This window comes from Alternaria incomplexa (genome assembly GCF_024043165.1).
Source record: "Alternaria incomplexa strain BMP 0042 chromosome Unknown scaffold_5, whole genome shotgun sequence".
NCBI classification, from domain to species: Eukaryota; Fungi; Ascomycota; class Dothideomycetes; order Pleosporales; family Pleosporaceae; genus Alternaria; species Alternaria incomplexa.
Genome location: NW_026249854.1, coordinates 723,540 through 741,334, shown reverse-complemented (window position 1 = coordinate 741,334; position 17,795 = coordinate 723,540). Strand labels below are relative to the sequence as shown.

The 17,795-nt window shown below is 53.5% G+C and overlaps 8 protein-coding genes across 8 annotated transcripts; 5 read left to right on the top strand and 3 right to left on the bottom strand.

The window, feature by feature from the left end:
• Nucleotides 1-512: 512 nt before the first annotated feature.
• On the top strand, nt 513-2,464 carry J4E90_004172 (uncharacterized protein; the record flags this gene model as incomplete). Its single annotated transcript, XM_051433737.1, is given in 2 exon segments — nt 513-517; nt 535-2,464. 2 exon segments carry the CDS (start codon nt 513-515, stop codon nt 2,462-2,464), a joined length of 1,935 nt encoding a protein of 644 aa, XP_051292255.1.
• A 478-nt stretch (nt 2,465-2,942) lies between these two features.
• J4E90_004171 (uncharacterized protein) lies at nt 2,943-3,689 on the bottom strand (the record flags this gene model as incomplete). Its single annotated transcript, XM_051433736.1, has 2 exons — nt 2,943-3,238; nt 3,296-3,689. The coding sequence occupies 2 exons, from the start codon at nt 3,687-3,689 to the stop codon at nt 2,943-2,945; spliced, it is 690 nt and encodes a 229-aa protein (XP_051292254.1).
• A 1,040-nt stretch (nt 3,690-4,729) lies between these two features.
• J4E90_004170 (uncharacterized protein) lies at nt 4,730-6,084 on the top strand (the record flags this gene model as incomplete). The annotated part of the gene is made up of 6 exons (XM_051433735.1): nt 4,730-4,764; nt 4,887-5,133; nt 5,184-5,221; nt 5,270-5,371; nt 5,418-5,667; nt 5,731-6,084. 6 exons carry the CDS (start codon nt 4,730-4,732, stop codon nt 6,082-6,084), a joined length of 1,026 nt encoding a protein of 341 aa, XP_051292253.1.
• Nucleotides 6,085-7,841: 1,757 nt separating this feature from the next.
• On the top strand, nt 7,842-9,342 carry J4E90_004169 (uncharacterized protein; the record flags this gene model as incomplete). The annotated part of the gene is made up of 5 exons (XM_051433734.1): nt 7,842-8,130; nt 8,179-8,266; nt 8,317-8,730; nt 8,865-9,200; nt 9,252-9,342. 5 exons carry the CDS (start codon nt 7,842-7,844, stop codon nt 9,340-9,342), a joined length of 1,218 nt encoding a protein of 405 aa, XP_051292252.1.
• A 401-nt stretch (nt 9,343-9,743) lies between these two features.
• On the top strand, nt 9,744-11,391 carry J4E90_004168 (uncharacterized protein; the record flags this gene model as incomplete). The annotated part of the gene is made up of 2 exons (XM_051433733.1): nt 9,744-9,980; nt 10,036-11,391. 2 exons carry the CDS (start codon nt 9,744-9,746, stop codon nt 11,389-11,391), a joined length of 1,593 nt encoding a protein of 530 aa, XP_051292251.1.
• Nucleotides 11,392-11,686: 295 nt separating this feature from the next.
• Nucleotides 11,687-15,199, bottom strand: J4E90_004167 (uncharacterized protein; the record flags this gene model as incomplete). The annotated part of the gene is made up of 1 exon (XM_051433732.1): nt 11,687-15,199. One exon carries the CDS (start codon nt 15,197-15,199, stop codon nt 11,687-11,689), a length of 3,513 nt encoding a protein of 1,170 aa, XP_051292250.1.
• Nucleotides 15,200-15,641: 442 nt separating this feature from the next.
• On the top strand, nt 15,642-16,070 carry VMA21 (vacuolar ATPase assembly integral membrane protein vma21; the record flags this gene model as incomplete). Its single annotated transcript, XM_051433731.1, has 3 exons — nt 15,642-15,739; nt 15,799-15,890; nt 15,937-16,070. 3 exons carry the CDS (start codon nt 15,642-15,644, stop codon nt 16,068-16,070), a joined length of 324 nt encoding a protein of 107 aa, XP_051292249.1.
• Nucleotides 16,071-16,555: 485 nt separating this feature from the next.
• On the bottom strand, nt 16,556-17,730 carry J4E90_004165 (uncharacterized protein; the record flags this gene model as incomplete). Its single annotated transcript, XM_051433730.1, has 3 exons — nt 16,556-17,364; nt 17,415-17,492; nt 17,544-17,730. 3 exons carry the CDS (start codon nt 17,728-17,730, stop codon nt 16,556-16,558), a joined length of 1,074 nt encoding a protein of 357 aa, XP_051292248.1.
• Between the last annotated feature and the right edge of the window lie 65 nt (nt 17,731-17,795).

Sequence of the window (17,795 nt, the reverse complement as noted above, 5' to 3'; positions counted from 1 at the left end):
ATGGCCACAAGTGTCGGCATCGCGTGGGCTATCCGTAGCCATGCCCACCAAGCCCTACTACTGGTTCTAAAAATACGTCTCACGCAGCGGGGACCACTCAAAACCGCCGAACTACTCTGACTGCAGGCCTCGCAATACGGGCCCTAGCAACGAATAATCGAAGGCGCAGTGTTGCGCGAGCCAAGCTAACGGTGATTTACGCAGCTCCGGGCTTTCTGCGCAAGGGCTTGAAACGGATTGTCGGTTCTGTGCTGCTGCCAGCCACACAGTAAAGTCGTACCGTGCCGGGGTCCGTGGTAGTGGTAGGGTCGCGGCATGTTGCTGATATGGAGGGACGCTGTCCCACGCTCTTACGAGGGGTTAATCCTGCCTCTTGTTTTATTGTGTTGCTCGTGCCCACTGTTTCATCCCCCCCAACCACGTTCGCTGTCGTTGGTATTTCTCTAGGCCTCCCTCGTTTCGGCTGAACGGCTTCACAACTATGGCGGCTGTGGCGCAGAGTCATGTTCAAGATGACGTACATCCACTTCTGAGGCATCCACGGCCGATTAAGAGGGATTCTGCAAAGGCGCAACGCATGCTTGGCTTGATCGCAGATTCTGAGGAAGCTCTAAGAAATTTGCAACGCGAAAAATCGGTAACAACACGATGGTTGGAACGACCGATGTACGAGCATTTAGAGATTTCCGATGTCGAAGAAGAAAAAGACGAGTCTCGAGCGGTAATACAAGAGCAGAAAACGGAGGCCGTCGTCGAAAAGGTAGTGATTGAGGACAAACCAATCGAGGAGAAGCCAAAGGAGGACAGCGACTCTGACCTGCTGGACAAATGGACGAATCCGAACCGCCCGGCTTCCTCTTTCAATCCCGAAGAAACATTGAGCAAGCTTCCGGAGACAGAATCAAGCACGAAAGTCAATACATCCCCGATTAAGCGACGGCCGCTACCGCTCACACGACCGACATCATACAACGCGCAACACCTGTTATCGCCAGAATGGATTGCTTCGCCAGCCACTATGAGCCCTAATACACCAGGTCAAGGGCCTGCATCATCGTATCTTGACAGTTCAGACAAGCCCAGGAGCAGCATTTCTTCCCGCGGCAGTTGTGAATGTGAGAGGCCACAAGTAAACCCTACGCAGTGGACATATCCACCGATGAACGATGCAAACGGTGCACAAACGCAACGACCCATCTCATATCACCCTCAAAGCTCCACTGCACTCGACAGCCCGCCAATGCAGCCGCGACCACGACCTACATCCTTCGCGACCTACCACCAACGAAATCGCTCCGGAACCAAGATTGCCTCATCGCGAGGACTACGGAACAACAGCTACCCACAAAACCGCTCGCGACCCGTGTCAGGGTGTGCACCTAAAGCCATCGCAGGGGAGAACATTGAGAATGACATGGTTTATCAGCAGTACGGGGATGACGAAGTCGGTCCACCCACGCCTGTAACATCCTCGAAACTTGCGTTTTCACCCCCTCCAGTCTTCTCTGCTACGCCAGCAACACCAATACACCCCACGTTGGATGCCTTCGCGACATCGGAAGAGAAGAACAAACCAGAGAAGAAGATCAAGCACAGATGGTCAACCATACCGCAAGCGTTGAAGAACTTTGGCGCTAGGAGAAGAGACTCTTCAGCTCAACATGAGCAGCAAAAGTTTGCAACCGTTGTCGAAGATCTGCGGAGAATGAACTTAACACAGGAAAACCTGCAGGTCTACGAAGCCGAAGCCAACCAGGACCCAGCAGCATCCAAACGTCTCTCGGCGGTCGACTTCATCCCGACACCAACCTACTCGCCCTTTGACATGAACGTCAAGTCAGCCCAACTCGAAGCACCCCTTCCAGCACCCTTCGCGCCCTGGACTGATGCCCCACCAAGTCCCGCCGCCTCCGCAGAGCGACGCCGCAGCAGCGGAAACTCGCTATCACCAACTACACTACCCTCACAGCTATCCGCCGAAAACTTACGCCAAGTACGTCCAGTATCGATGCAATCTCAAGCACGGCCTGTTTCGATGCAATCCCAAGGACGTCCTGTTTCGTGGCAATCCCAAGCACGCCCAGTATCGATGCAATCCCAACGTAGCAGCATAGTCGCCCTGCCTTCCCCGAACATCACCTGCACAGCTCCCCAACTATACCAGCGCCCCGCCTTCGACGCTTCTCTTAGCCCTCGGGCAATGACCCCTAGTTCCCGCCGCAACACACCAGCCATTGAGCGCACGTGCATTCTGTGCAAGACGTCAAGGCCAGTATTCGAGTTCAGCGAGCGCAGGATCACAGCGAATTGTTGGCACGAGCCTGCGACTTGCGTTGGGTGTTTGCAGGCGTGGGTCAGACAGTGTTCGGGTATGAATGGATTGGATGGATGCACATGTCCTGAGTGTGGAGAGGTCATGGCGAGGGAAGATGTTGGGGCTTGGGGTGAGGTGTCACCGATTTGAAGCGGACGATGGTACACATTATTTGGTAGGAGGACTTTATGATATGTCTGCTTGTATATATTTAAGCATGGTAGCGCTCTTACATTCGTTTGCTTCTTTCTCTTCAGCTAACGCAACGCATCGGCCGTTCATTTGCAGTGGTCAGGCTGCTTTAGTATAATGTATTCAATATAAGATTAACTCTTTATGTAAACACCTGGTATCTCCACATCTTGTTACGCTAACTGGCCAGGTTTACGATATTTACCTTCGGTAAGGTATCGTTTGAATGGAGAGATGTCACCTAGTCACTACACAAACACGGTGCACACATGATGGATAATGAAGTTGGTATAATTGTATAGGAAATTCGTAGCAAGTCGTTACATCTGAAAACTCCGCCTTGAGTGAAGAAATATACATTGGGCTTACCACAGCCCAATGCGCCATGAATAAAAGCTCTGTCACCGACCCAATTTGGTGACGTTTCTCAGTCACCTCACTGGACGTTGGGCGTGGTCGCAGTCCACAGAGTGTCACGCTCAGCAGCGGGCGGGGTGTTGACACACTCTGTCAAGAAAGCGTGCCAGCCCTCGATGGTGGCCGCGTCAAGACCGGCTCTGACCTCCGCACTGCACGTAGTGACGTACCAGGCCGCCGAACCGAAACTCTTCTCGTCGTCGGAGTTCACGAGGTCGAGAACGGCATCGACTCCAGTGGCCTTTGCTGTCGCGACGGCGTCTGCACCTGCAATAGCGGTTGCGTACTTCTCGATAATGGGGGGCATGGCCATCACTAAATACATAAGTCAGTTTCTGTGACATGGGCAGTTCATCTAACAGCGTTACTTACTTCTTGTGCCCTGGCCAGGCCTACCTGGTTCGGGAAAGTGGTTCCTCTTGTACTTGAAGTTTCCGCTCTCGAAGAGCTCATACGCGACGATCGCGGCCCTCTCGCCCTTGGATGTGATCTTGTAGGTCTCGAAGGCCTTGTTGATAGCAGTAGCGGCTGCAGTTGCATCTGCACACTCGTCGGGGAATGGTGCACCGTCGCAGGACGCGGTGGTGGGGGCGATGGCGATCAAGTTGTCAGCAGTCAGGCTCGCCTCGGTGGTTGGGGCATCTGCTGGGGGAGCTGCCGGGGCACCGTCTTCGAGGTCGCAATCGGGGCCCCGGGCGGGGACAGGTGCTGCGAAAGCGCAGAGTGCAAAGGCACTTGCGACGAGGATGTTCTTCTTGAAACCCATGTTGTTGATCGGCTGATTGGTGGAGTATATAGGTATATAGTTGGAAGGTCGATGTTCTTTGATGATGTGGATGTATATATATATATATAATGAGCTGTTTGAGGCCAAGTCTGGTGCGAGGTGATGGTCTTAAGTAAGAAAGTGCTCTTGAATAGGCCGAGTGCAGAAGTTGTATTGTAAAGTGAGCGGTCGGAACAGTGTTCTTGAATGAGTGACGTTGAATGGAATTTGCTTCAGGCCTGCAGAAGCTAGCGATCTAAACAAGGGATTGAGAGACCGCGAGGAGGCAGTGTATAGAAGTAATAAAGGAAGGTGACGGCCAAGATATATGAGCTTAGGCGCGCGTTGTGGCGCGCCTAAGGGTCCCCCTTCAGGTGCGCCGTCAGCACAATACAGGAACCCGTCTTACCGTATACCCCAGATCAACGAGCAGTGACGGCCAATCATTGCCTGTGCGAGGTGACGAACAATGCACGTGAATACGCGTTGTGCGACTGTGATTGGCTCTGCGCCACCGAGCTGCCGGGGATGTTCGAAACATGAAACGAGCGAGGTCAAGCTTTCGCCAATGCCGCTGGACAGGAGTTAGACAGGAGTTTAAACAGCTTCTAGTGCCACCGCAACAAAATTATAGGGTAGTTCTGGGACGATAGGCATCCAGCGAAGAGCTGAATGGGGCATTCTGGTTGGTCGCGGGCGGAAGAAAGGTTGTTGCGGCTTACGAGCTCGTCCACAGGTGTCTCAGTCCTGACCCGCCGCAAATGTGATAGCCGTAAGTAAGGCGGAACGTTGCGCCGCTTGGTTTGTACAGTAGCCGATCATTCCCAAATCTTTCAGTCGTGTTTATTCGAGGCATACGGCAATTCTTCTACCTTGTGCGGTTACGGAGTTTGCCTTAACCCCGCATGACGTGACCTCATCATAGTTGCCGTCAACGGTGGGGCAACTGCTTCTCTATGCCTAGGTGTCCTGCCCCTCATTCTAAGCTCATACACAACCAAAAATCCTCGTCTGCAAACAACTCGTAATAAACTTCCAAAATGCCTGCCGTCGAGACAAAGTTTGACCCCAAGGAGTAAGTCACGTCAATTCCTAGTACAAAACAGTCTGCCTCGATGCGTGGTTGTGTTCAATTCCCAATCTGACATGTGTACTCCTACATCTGTTTCGTCTGAGCATTTGCTAATGTCAAGATAGCATGCAGTTCCGTCGCCTTGGACCCGCTGGGTTGAAGGTCTCGGTCCTGTCCTTGGGAGGTTGGTTGACATACGGAGGAACGCAGAAGGGTTCCATCGTGAAGGACTGCATGCAAGAGGCTTGGAACCATGGCATCAACTTCTTCGACACTGCCGAGGTATACGCAGCTGGTGAGTGCGAACTTGAGATGGGCAAGGCTTTCAAGGAGCTGCAATGGCCGCGTGACGAGTACGTCTTGTCGACAAAGGTAAGATCAGTCTCATCATGCCATGAGTGGGGACTGACAGTACTGGAAAGGTCTTCTTCGGAACTCAGAGGAAGGAGCCAAACACTAGGTAAGATGGCCGCCTTACATCCTTCCAACCTGTCTAACGAATGTGTAGGGGTCTATCCAAGAAGCACATTGTCGAAGGTTTGAAGAGCTCCTTGAAGCGTCTTGACCACGACTACGTCGACGTTGTGTTTGCTCATCGCTACGATCCTGAGTATGTATTAGCTCTCTGCTCTAAGTACCCACTAACGTACGTTTAGCGTTGGCATGAAGGAGATCGTCGAAGCCTTCACGCAGACAATCCAGATGAACTTGGCATACTACTGGGGTACATCCGAATGGTCTGCGGAGCAGATCCAGGAGGCATGCGACATCGCCGAGAAGTACAACCTAATCGCCCCTATCGTGGAGCAGCCTCAGTACAACGCTTTCCACCGCGAACGCTTCGAGAAGGAATACGCTCCATTGTACAAGAAGTACCAGTACGGCACGACCATCTGGTCACCTTTGGTAAGAACTCAGAACGAACCTACTACATCCAAGATCTATGCTAACGCGTGTACCAACACTTAGGCTTCGGGCATGCTGACTGGCAAATACAACGATGGCATTCCGTCCGACTCCCGATTCGCGACTAACCCCGAATTCTTCAAGAACTCAATCGAGGCGTTGAAGAGCGACGAGGGACAGGCTAAGATCAAGAAGGTCAAGGAACTGACTAAGATTGCTGAGAAACTTGGAGGCACCACGACTCAACTCGCGCTTGCCTGGGCAGCTAAGAACCCGAATGTGTCTACTGTTATTCTTGGCGCAACGAAGCCCGAACAGGTAAAGGACAACTGTGGCGCTCTCAAGTTGCTCGAGAAGTTGACACCGGAGCTCATGGAGGAGATTGAGAAGATCCTCGACAACAAGCCAAAGCTATAAGCACTCGCAGGAGCCCAATGATTACTCAACCGTTCTAGAGCATCTAGAGCAGACTATACAGTACAATGGAGGACCTGAGACCAGCCTTGCTTTCTAATTGCTTTGTGATGGTACGCTCAAGTAGGCGCTATGTCGTAAGGGTCGACGTCAGGAAATATAGCGATTGGCTGCCCCGCAAAATATATATACCGCACAGCGTGACCGTACGGAGTAGGCAACTGCATGTCTAAGTGGATAGCTGTTATACGAAGTACGTTGAAGTGTGGTAGAGGAGAATGCACCCGCCACAGGAAGGCGTGCCCGAGGCCTATCGGGGCCGAGGTGGCTGGGCCATTTCTTGATACCACCCAGCCCTGGCCATGCATCGCCCATGACACAATGCCATGGGGTATTTTGCGCGCCGACCCTTTGTTTTTGCGCTGTAAAGCTGGGATGTTGGGTGTCGCACGGCGCCACTGCACTGCGCGCCAGCTGCAAGCTCTAGACCGGAGGAGCTGCAGAGCCGCAGAATGAAGCCGCTAAACACCAGCGGATCACAAGCTGCTTCCGCGCTCTGGCTGTGATTGCTCCAAAGGCTGTTTGGCTCGATCTTGTGCACTGACCGCCTCATCTTGCAACCTCCAGACCCGGATGGCAGGCAGATTCCAAATCGCTAGCTGGGGCTGTGTTCTCGCCGACGATCTCGAGTGTGTAGCGCATTATTGCGTGCATGGCTGGCTACTAAATCGCGTTGAACATCGCACTGCAAGTGTAGGAGTCGAGCTACCCTGGCACGTCCTTCCAGACCAGCGTGCCCTCTCCTGTGCTACATTCAACTCTGCGACGCCAAGGGCACCATCGCTTGTCTCAATTGACCGGCAGCTCGTCGCCCATTGCAACCGTCTCTTCATCATCGCCGTCTGGCCCAACTCGGAAGCACGGAACAGGAGGACCTCGGCCGCATTCCACTACAACTAGACGTGCCCTTCAAGTCTCGCTGCTCAAATACCCAAACACCCCACGGCAGAACCGCGGGCACCGGCTCTGTCTACTCGTCATCTCTGCGCGCCGACGAGCCCGACTTTTGTACGTTTCGGATGTGCGCAGGGGTTCATTGTCGCCCTGTGGACTGACTTGCGTCTAGCGCATCGCTCACTGCAACTCGACGGCTTCTCCGCCATTTCGGCGCCGAGGGTGAGAACCGTTTACCCATAAGTGCGCGTTGCTGCCAATGCCGCTCCTATAGCATGGCAACTACTATCAAAACCGACCCCTCCTCCGAGGGTGCCAGTCATCGCGACAACAGCAGTGGTATGTGGAATTTCTCTTGGCAGTCTCCAGCGCTTTAATCGCTCCACGTTTTGAAGTTGTATCTGTTTTGGCTCCGCTTCGCGATTCCTACAGTTTGTTCTTGGCACGTAGACATGGCATCCGCCATTGGGTCGCCGCTGCTGAAGCTTCTCGCGTCGTTACTCCACTCCCAGAAACGTGCTGCAGAGACATGACCAGTCTCGCCATGACAACCTTGACAGCTCTGCTCGTGTTAGCATGAACGTTGCAACATTCCCCGCGGCTCGCATGGTTGCCGGCCGTTGAGTTGAGATCGATGCATTAACGGCCAAAGACCCTGCGAACGCTTGCGTGCCTCACCCGGCGAGGCGCTGGCGACACTACATATACATGGCCGCACTACTCTCCTTTCTCGTCAAAGCTCATCATACACACATACATAATATTCCTTTTTGTTTCTTTCATCTCTTACCTAATATCGAAACATCATGTCGCATGCTCGTTATATGTCCTGGCCTAATGCGCATGCGCTGACCATGGCGCCCACCTACCCTCCATCCGGCGCTGCCATCGAGTACCCCTCACCTGCTGCTTCTCGTCGGGCTTCCGAGTGTTTCTCGGAAGTGAGCATGAGCAGCAGCAGGCGGGGCAGCTTGGCTGGATTTGCGTCGGACATGGAGAGTACCGGGCAGTGGCACTCTATAGGAAGCGAATCTAAGAGTCCTCTAGCACAATTTGGATTCTTCAAGGGTCTGACCGACAAGAAGACAACAAGAGGTTCGTTCATCGAGATATCGCCTCGATCTGGTGGCTGACTCCTGCAAGATGGCCAACCACCCAAGAGAAGAGGACCCAAACCGGATAGCAAACCGGCTTTGACCAGACGGCAAGAGCTGAACCGCCAGGCGCAGAGGTAACATCAGCCAAGCTATATATTGTATCACGCACTGACTTGTTGACAAGAACACACCGAGAGCGAAAGGAGCTATACATCAAGGCCCTCGAGCAGGAGGTGATCCGTCTGAAGGATACCTTTGCAGCTACTACGAGGGAACGGGACGCCTTCGCAGACGAGAACCGCCGACTGAGAGAGCTGCTCATGGCACATGGCATCTCCTTCGATCTCTCCAGCCCGGGGAGCAATGGCATGGGCCGCGTCGACAGCTCCGCATACGGAAGCTCCACTGGCAGCATATCAGGCTACGGGCCAGGATCAGCGTCGACTGGCTATACATCGCCACCAACACGCGGATCTAGCTCTCATGATGGAATGAACGGTCAAGCCTTGACTCTTCAACAACAACAAGCCCAGCAGTCCGGTCACCATCACCAGCATGCGATGGACTATGACCAGATTGGCATTGACTTCGTCTTAACGTACGACCGATCGCCTTATCTTTCTCCTCCGCCCCAGCAGTAATGCGCTTACGTCTTTTCTTCTTCATTCTTTTTGGCCTCCGTACGTCATTCGTTATCTTTACGAGATCTGTTCTGACGACTGCGTCTAACAGGCTCGAGCGACCCTGCATGGACCACATGCAGTTTCTAATGGTCCGCGCCAACGAGGCCGACGAAAACATCAGCGGCCATGCGCTCATGGCAACGGCACCTCCCGATGCGCACATTACGAATTGCCCCGAGGAGAAGTATCCACATCAGATGCCGGACGTCAAGATGCCGGATTTGATGAAACTACTCGATCTCAGCAATCGTCTGCCCCTTGATGGGGAAATCACGCCTATCATGGCCTGGGCGAAGATCCTCCAAGACGAATGCTTCAGGGATCTTTCCAAAGAGGACATTAAGCTCGTGAAGAAGGAGCTCCTTGCCAAAGTCCGCTGCTACGGGTATGTTAGTATCATACTGATTTCAGCTGAGCATGCACTGACACAACCTAGCTTTGGCGCAGTCCTCGAGGAATTCGAAGTCAGCGACGCCCTGATGACAGTTCTTGCTAGCAAATACTCCAATGGTCCCACGCCAGCATAATGTGTAGTCACGAGAAAAACGGCACTAGTTATGTTTCCTGGAATAATCTGTAATGTCATTCGCTCGATATGAATAATGCAAACATATCTTCAACTTTAAAATCCCAAATGGTGTTTGACATGTGCATGGTGACTCGCGAGTTGGCGCATGCCCGCCGATCTCTTGTGAAATAAAGGGTCCAAGCTAGCGCCCCACTAGACCCTCGTCCTGTCAGGGCGGTGTTATGAAACCCGTGGACTTATGAAACTACAATCGCTACACGTCGTCGTCTCGAGGCCTATAAAACCTCCGCAATATACGCCGGCTTGCCTTCCCAATCTTTCTGCCTCTTTCGCCACGGTGACTTGGGCATAGCACAGCTATCCACCGTACCCCGCGCAACTCCCGACCGAGCCTCAGTCATGGCCGAACTAAGCGTCTACGACAACGACCCGACGATATACCTCTTTACCTCGCTGACCGCCGGGTCCTCTCACATTGTTACTGCCACATCTCGGATCGAAACAATCCTAAGGGCGAACAAGATCCCTTTTAAGGGAGTCGACACGGCGACAGATGAGCTCGCAAAGAAGCTGTTCCAGCGGAGAGCCAGCGGGAAGAAGCTACCGTTGATAGTCAAAGAGGGATATGTTCTGGGTGTAGGTATAGGAGAAAGCGCGTAGCTGGGACAGGAAGCTAATGCGTGTCTTGTAGGGCATCACCGAGATCGAAGAATGGAACGAGTACGACGAGATTCGAGAAGCGCTGGGCGTCACGGCAGCCTTCACGCCCTTTCCTGCGAAACCCGGCCCACCGCCCATGGCTGCGCCAGCTACGACCACCTCCTCCTTCTCATCCACAAGCGCAGCTGCGAAGAAGGAGAATGTCATCATACCCAGTCCAGAGACAAACCTGGCGCTCCGTGAGCTAGGCGCGGAAGCTGCGAAGAAGGCCGCGTCGATGAAGCCTACTCCAAGCAACATCAAGACTACGAACCCATTGCTGGCTGAGAAGACCAACACACCGACCTCGGCGACGTCGAAGAAGAGCCCTACAAAGGAAGATCCTAGCAGCATCCTCTCGCCGAAATCTGTCCCATTACCCGAGACGCCGAAGCTTGCGACACCTGCTACACCGACCGCGACCGAGACCGCGACCAAAGATACAAAGGCTACTGCTTCGACCGCCAAAGCGGAGGCCAAGCCCGCTGCCTCGACCGCAACGACGAAAGATGCGAAGAGCACGAAAGACGCGAAAGCCGCTACATCAAGCACTAGCAAAGACACCAAGGCGAAGGACACCAAGGCAAAGGACGCAAAAGACGCGAAAGCAAAGGACTCCAAGGCAAAAGACACCAAGACAAAGACTACCACATCCTCAAAAGATGCAAAGTCAAAGTCTACAAGAAAACCCGCAACAGGAGGACTCTTCGGTCTCGGAAAGCCCGTCGCAAAATCAAAGTCGTCGAAATCCTCAAGCAGCAAAGACACAAAGAGCAAAGATACAAAGTCGAAAAGCACAAAAGATACCAAAGCGGCCGCGAAACCGGGCATTCCCAAGCTCTCCGATCTACAGAAACCCGTACATGCGCCTCCGTCCATGCACGACGACGCGAAGAACCCTGCGCTTAGTGCTGGACCGATAAGCTCGACGAAGAAGGAAGACGAGGAGAACGATGAGGAGGATGGAGATAGCGAGGAAGAAGAGTCCGAGGAGGAGAGCTCTGAGGACGAAGAGGATGCCGATGCGGATAAACCAGCAGCAGCAGCTAAAGCCTCGGCAAAAGCGACTGCAGCGACCGAAGAGAGCAGTGAAGAAGAAGAGGGTAGCGACGAGGAAGAAGAGAGTGAGGAGGACAGCGAAGAGGACAAGAAACCCGCACCATTGGCTACAAAAGGGAAACCCGCGACGCAAGCCAAGAAAGAAGCCGAAGCAGAGGAGAGTTCAGAAGAGGAAGATAGCGATGAGGATGATGAAGAGGAGAGCTCAGAGGAAGAAGAAGAAACACCGAAGACGCAGAAGCAATCTGCCAAGGACGCGAGTAAAGCTGGAGTGAGTGTAAAGGACTAGAGAGAACGCAGAGTATGTGTGGATATTAGGAGCAAGCGCTGTATATAGTTTCAAGTACAAGATAGTAGTACATAATTCAAGTTTGGGCAAATGCCGTAACACTGCATGTGCAGATAAATCGCATCATTTCAACGCCATCGCTGGACGCTGACTCTGCATATGCAGTACAGAAAAGACCACATCTAACCAACTAAAAAACATCTATAAAATCTCTGAATGCCAAAGGCCATCTGGAATCTGTGCCAACAACACCTCGCACACTCCACTCCATCCATTATATGCCGGTGGAATAGAATTAGGCAGCAACATCCAAACCCGCCTTCTTCAAGCCATTCAAAAACTGCTCTTTAACATCCCCCTCACCATGCACAGCCTCAGCCGTCTTCTCCACCTCTGCAGCCGGCGCACTAAGCTGCGCCATCATCATCTTCTCCACAGCCGCAATACCCGCCTCCTCCGCTTTGCTCAGACTATCAGCCGCACCGGCCACCTCGTCCTTCTTCTTCCCTTTGCCCTTGCCCTTGGCGCCCTCCTCACTCTCCTCGCCCTGGACCATCTTATCCAGTTCCAGTTTACTGACACCAAGCGCGTAGATCTGCTCTTCGACTGTTCCCTTGGTGACTAGTCTGACGACCTCGACCTCCCTTGTCTGACCAACGCGATGCGCGCGGTTCTCTGCTTGGATGTCATCCTGGGGGTTGAAGCTTGAGTCGAAGATGATGACTTTGTTTGCGCAGGCAAGATTGATACCTGCGCCACCGCTCTTGGTGCTGATCATGAAGAGTTGGATGGATTCGTCTTGGTAGAAGACGTCCATGAGGGACTGGCGTTCTTGGATCGGTGTGGAGCCGTCCATGCGCATGAAGTTGATGTCGTGGTCGTCAAAGACCCAGCCGAGAATGTCCATGACGGACGTGAATTGCGAGAAGACTAGGGCGCGGTCGCCGTTCTCTTTATACTTTTTCAGCAAAGCGAGGAGCGCGGCGACTTTGCCAGAGTCCATCCATTCCTGGTCTTGGAGCTCGAATTTCTTGAGCGCGCGGTACTTGGAGGCGAGCTGGTGGCATTGGTAGTCTTGGTATAGCTGGAGTTCTTCGTAGATGATGTCTGGGCTGCTTTCGGCGAACATGTCTTCTTTGAGACACGCCTTTGACATCTTCCGGATCTTGTCGTCGTTGTACCGGTGGCGGAAGAGTAGGGGGTGGATGGCTGCTTGTCGCAGCTTCATCATAACGTTGGCATGGTCCTTGACGGGTATGCCTGCTGCTCGGTCTTCAAGAATCTTGCGCTGCTTGGCTAACTGCTCGTTGTAAAGCGTCTTTTGCGTATCGGTAAGATTGCAGTACTCGACACGGGACGTCTTCTTCGGCAGATGCTTGAGCACTTGAGCCTTCTTTCGTCGGAGGATAAACGGTGTCAGCATCGTACGAGCGCGTTGGATACGTTGAGCAGAAAGCAGAGAGCTATGCGAGTCGCTCTCCATAGTCTTGGCTTTGTGCTTGAACAAAATCTGCAGCATCTCCTGAACCTCTTCCTGCTGGTCGCCATAGAAAACTTGCGGCATGAGGAAACCCAGGATCGACATGAGCTCCTGAAGACTGTTCTGAAGTGGCGTTCCTGTCAACAGAATTCTACAAGTCGTAGGAATCTTCATCAAGCTCTTGTACCGGATCGTGTTGGCGTTTTTGAGCATATGCCCTTCGTCAAAGATGCAGATCTCAGGCCTGCATTTTCTCAAGAACGAAGAGTCGTCCTTTCTAAAGGTAAGGTCGTATGTCGTAATGATCACATCGCACGTTCCCTGGCGGATGTTTTGGAGAATGCTCTCCTGGTGAGAGAACCGCTCCGCCTGTGATCCATAGTAGGGCGTAAAGTTGATCGTGTTGGAGAAGCGCTCAAACTCACGACACCAGTTCTCTAGTGTAGATCCAGGCACAACGATAAGCGCAGGCTTTCCGACGCCTTCTTCTTTGAGGTGCGACAGGAAAGCGATGATCTGGCATGTCTTTCCCAGACCCATATCGTCGGCCAGAATACCCGAGGTTTTAGTCTTCCATAAGAGGTTCAGCCAATTAAGACCTACAACCTGGTAGTCCTTGAGTTCAATATCATCGTTCATGATCGCAGGCTGTGTCAAAAGCTTCGTACGAGTGGCCGCTTTTCGTATGCTGTTAGGCTCCGTATCGCTGCCATTCGGGCTCCGAGGGGTATGATAACCTGAGTCGCGAGAAGAGTTCGTGTCGCTAGCATCATCGAGACTTGTAATCTCGACTCCATCCTCTGTAGAAGCACCAAAGATATCAATGCCCCATTTTGCCATGCCCGCAACCATCGGCTTGCCTAGAGCCTCACATTGCTGAACGACCGAGTCGATGGTGTTGTATGCATTCCACATGGCCTCGGTAGATTCCACAAGTCGCTGTCCGGTTGTTATACGTGGCTTGCGAGACTTCTTCTTGCCCTTCTCTACTGGCGTGAGATCCACATGGACCTTGCGAATAGCATCAAGAGACTTGAATGGGCGGTGCTTGAAGATCTCCTTAATGTCCTCTTCTTTGTGACTAGATAAGTCGATCAACTCCTCCACTGTACAAGTGTTGAAGAGGTTCAACAATTTACTATCGTCAAAGCTGTTCTCCACAACCGAACCACCTGCTTCCGAATCGTCGTCGATCATGAGATCCGCAGCAATACCCTCGTCCTCGTCAGAGGAGACAACGATCGCCGCCTCCTTCTTTGTTTTCTGTTGCGGTCGTACGGGTGCGGGTTCGGGGGAGGGCGAGAAGACGACTTTCTTGCGATCCTTTCCGCTCTTGAGTCGACGTTTGGCTTTCGGTGGTTCCTTCTCAGGGCTATCGATCGTGACTGGGCTGTTCTGAGTCGCGCCTAACTTCGAGTACTTGTTCTGCAGCGATTGTACAGGCTGCTTAAGACCGCGTTGTGCCGTCTTCTTTACAACTGGATTTGATGCTGTACGGGCTACTCCTGGGCGAGGAGGAGACCGCAGCAGCTCGTCCTCAGACTCTTGTTCCGCCAGATACTCGGAGGCGTCGTTGAAGTTGCCTTTTCGCTTTGTCAAAGCATCGTGAATTTGCTTGACAGAGCGGTTCGGGTATATAGCTTGTAATCGCTTGACTTTGGTATACGTGCTCAAGTCGTGGATATCCTCCATGGTCATCTCCTTGTCTTCGGTCAAGTCTATAGGTATAGCGCGTGAAGGCCCCCCTTGCGGCTGCATAGGTTTCTGCCGCTTAGGTGGTGTACTCGACTCGAATCGTTCCGCTGGTCGTTTACGCGACTGGTCGCTGCCGTACTTATAACTCGAAAGATCCCAGGTCGGCTTCTGCGGTGTCTCTTCGATCCTCGATGTCATGGATGCCATTTCGATCTTGGACAAGGGTATATTAGACCTATACTCCGATTCGTCTTCGTCTGGGTCGCGCTCAACAGGTGGGTCGTCCGAGGTGAGGTCGACGACTGGTTTGCGGACTGCTTGTGGGGGGAAGAAGCCTGTGCCAGGCGGTGCCATTGGGTTGCTGTAGCCCCCGTATGGGCGTTGCGACTGCGACGGCGGCGACATGACAGGCGACGAGTCGCGCTGAGGGGCGGGCGACGAACGCGGGACTTGTAATTGCGACGAAGAAGCCGTGGCTTGGACTGGGTGCGCGCGCGGCGTGACTATGAGCGTGGGCTGCGTGGTATCAGACGGCGCCGCAAAGAAGGGCGAGCGCTCCCCAAGGATTTGCGTAGGCTGCGTGACGTAGGTATCGCGCTCGTCGTCGCTGTGCGGAGAGGCGCGCGGTGCCATCGGGGGCGGAGAAGACGACAGTATGGGATCGCGGCGGTACATTGTGCGACTGCACGATGGCAGCGAGTTGAGCAGAGTAAGGATGCCGTCGTGGTAGTGGATGTAGTAGTCAATTTCGCCGCTTCGTTCGCGGGCGGAAGAAGTAGAGCAGCGCAAAGAGAAGACACAGAGAACAACGGCCAAGCGCACTAACAAAGGCGAAGTGGACAAAGCAGCGGGTATGCTAAAACACCCACAGAGCGTAGGCAGGAAGGAGCCTTGGAAGGGTTTGCCTGGCGACGCGGATCACCAAACACAACGCGTTAAAACCACTTTACTACGCGTAAAGATATTGAGCTTGGACCATTCTGAGAGCCTATTACGTTGCTGAATTCGGCTGAGGGCCTGATCCGTCGCTTCCTCACGAGCCAGAACACCACGACCTACAGGCCCCATCTGCAGAATGACGACTAGAAGAACCGTAAACGAGCAGAAGTCGTCTCTAGACTATGATGGAAAGGCTGCCCCCGAGCCGTCCAACACCTCACCAGCGGTGCCATCGTGAGTCGCCTTTATGCTGGATAGCATGGGTATAGTGCAATGGCTGACAATGGCAACAGCTCGGTGATTTGGAAGTTGATGAGCTTCACATTTGCCATGATCACACTGCCAATTGGCACATACTTCTTCACAGTCAACTTTGTCTTCAAGGGTAGGTTGTTCATAAGAGATTTGGAACTGGCACTGACTCTACCCAGGCAACGCAACATGGGCGGGTGGTTTGGCAGCACTCATGGCGAACGTGGTCTTGATCGCATATGTGATCATGGCATTCAAAGATGATCAGGAGGAGATGCGAGAAGAAGCAGAGAAGTCCAAGAAGAAGTTGTAGGGCTTGCTCGTCGAAATGGCTGGGGTATCGATGCATGGCTAGAAGGATCGGCTCGACTGTGCAAAGTACACGCAAACATGTGTTCTTGCGGAACTACGGGTGGTCATAATACCTAGAGAGTGACTGAATCACTCATCACTTGAAACAATGAAACCGAACACGAATTGACTCATCAACCATTATGATTACCACATTACCAGCCGGCTCAAGGAGCGAACTTCTACTGTAGCAGCACATTTCAAAACTACAAGGAGTGACAATCGCGGTATATACCCTTTCCACATTCCTAAAACGCCACAGTAACGCCAACATGCTGTATACGCAGGCTCGCGCAACAGTGATTCGACCAGAGGACTCCAGAGCCCCATGGTGAAGATCTTCATTCATCATCATGGCAAGCTCGCGCCTCTCGTTGTCGAATGGATTCCCAGGAGCGCCGTTCGTTATAGCTAGTCGCCATCTTCCTCCCCATCATTGCTCGTGGCTTAGTCTTTGCTGAACCGTCTCTTAAACCAGCTCTTGCGCTTCTCGCCAGCATCGCTGCTCTTCTTCGAAAGCATAGCCGGTCTTGTGTTCTCGGTAGCGGGCGGTCCACCACCACCGAGTTTAATCGGTGCTGCCTGGGTGGAGTGCCTCGGGGGCGGTGGTGGCATGGCGTGAGCGGGCGGTTGCGGTGGTCCTTGTGAGTAGTTACCCGACCCCTGTGCGTACTCCTCCATGATGGGGCCCCTTCCGAATCCATTAAATCCGTACTGTGCACCCATGTCCTGTTGTGGGGGTTGCACGGGCATGCCGCGTTCGATGGAGCTATTCTCGCTGTTGCTGTGGTCGTTGGAGTATGGGCCGTCGCTGTGGCTGCCATTCGAGCCGTTGGTGTTGACGGTGTCGCGCGACTGTTGGTAGCCGTTCATGGGGTAGACACCACCATGGGCGCTCTGTCTGTTGTTCCAGCCCGGGTCGGACTGCATGCGGTTGCCGTATCGCATGCGTTGTGGCTGTGCGCCAACAGGCCCGCCGTTGCCGTAGCCGTCGACATAGCTGTCGCGCTGCGTCTGTCTTTGGGGAAAGTAGCCGCTGACGGACGAGAAGCGGTTCTGGTCGTTGTATCCACCACCGCCGCCGCCGCCGTAGTAGCTGCTCCGTCGGCTCGCGTAGCTCATGACGTCGGTCTGGTCGGCGCGCATTGACTGCGCGCGGCGTCTGTATTCGCCATCAATGGCAGCCTCGAAGGAGCGGATCGTGTCGAGTGGTCGCTCCCATCGCGAGCGCGTGGGGTTGGAGAGATCGGGATCGGCTGGTACTGGTTAGATAACGAAAGTACGCAGCGCTGACGACACGACTTACCAATGGGATTACCGGCTGAGTCGGTATGGTTGAAGGAGCGGAGAGAGGCGAGAGTGGGCTTGGTGAGGGCTTCGGCGACTGGGGCAGGTTAGCCACGATAAGATAGACAGGGTGCACACGACGGCATACTGGGCTGCTGTTCGTTCATGGCGGCGTTGGGGTTCGCCTTTGAGTTTGGGTCGTAGTGGTCAGAGTATTTGCGCTGGTGCTTGGTCGGGCTTTTGGGAGACGCGGGAGTCTCGCGGCTCTTGTTGCTCTTGTTGCTGTGGAAGCTGAGACCGCGCGGGCGCGATGGCTGCTGTGCCGCTTGCTCCATTCTTGCAACGATGGGCGATACCCAGTTTTTTCTGCGGAGCGTCTAACGAGTCGTGCGAGCCGGGT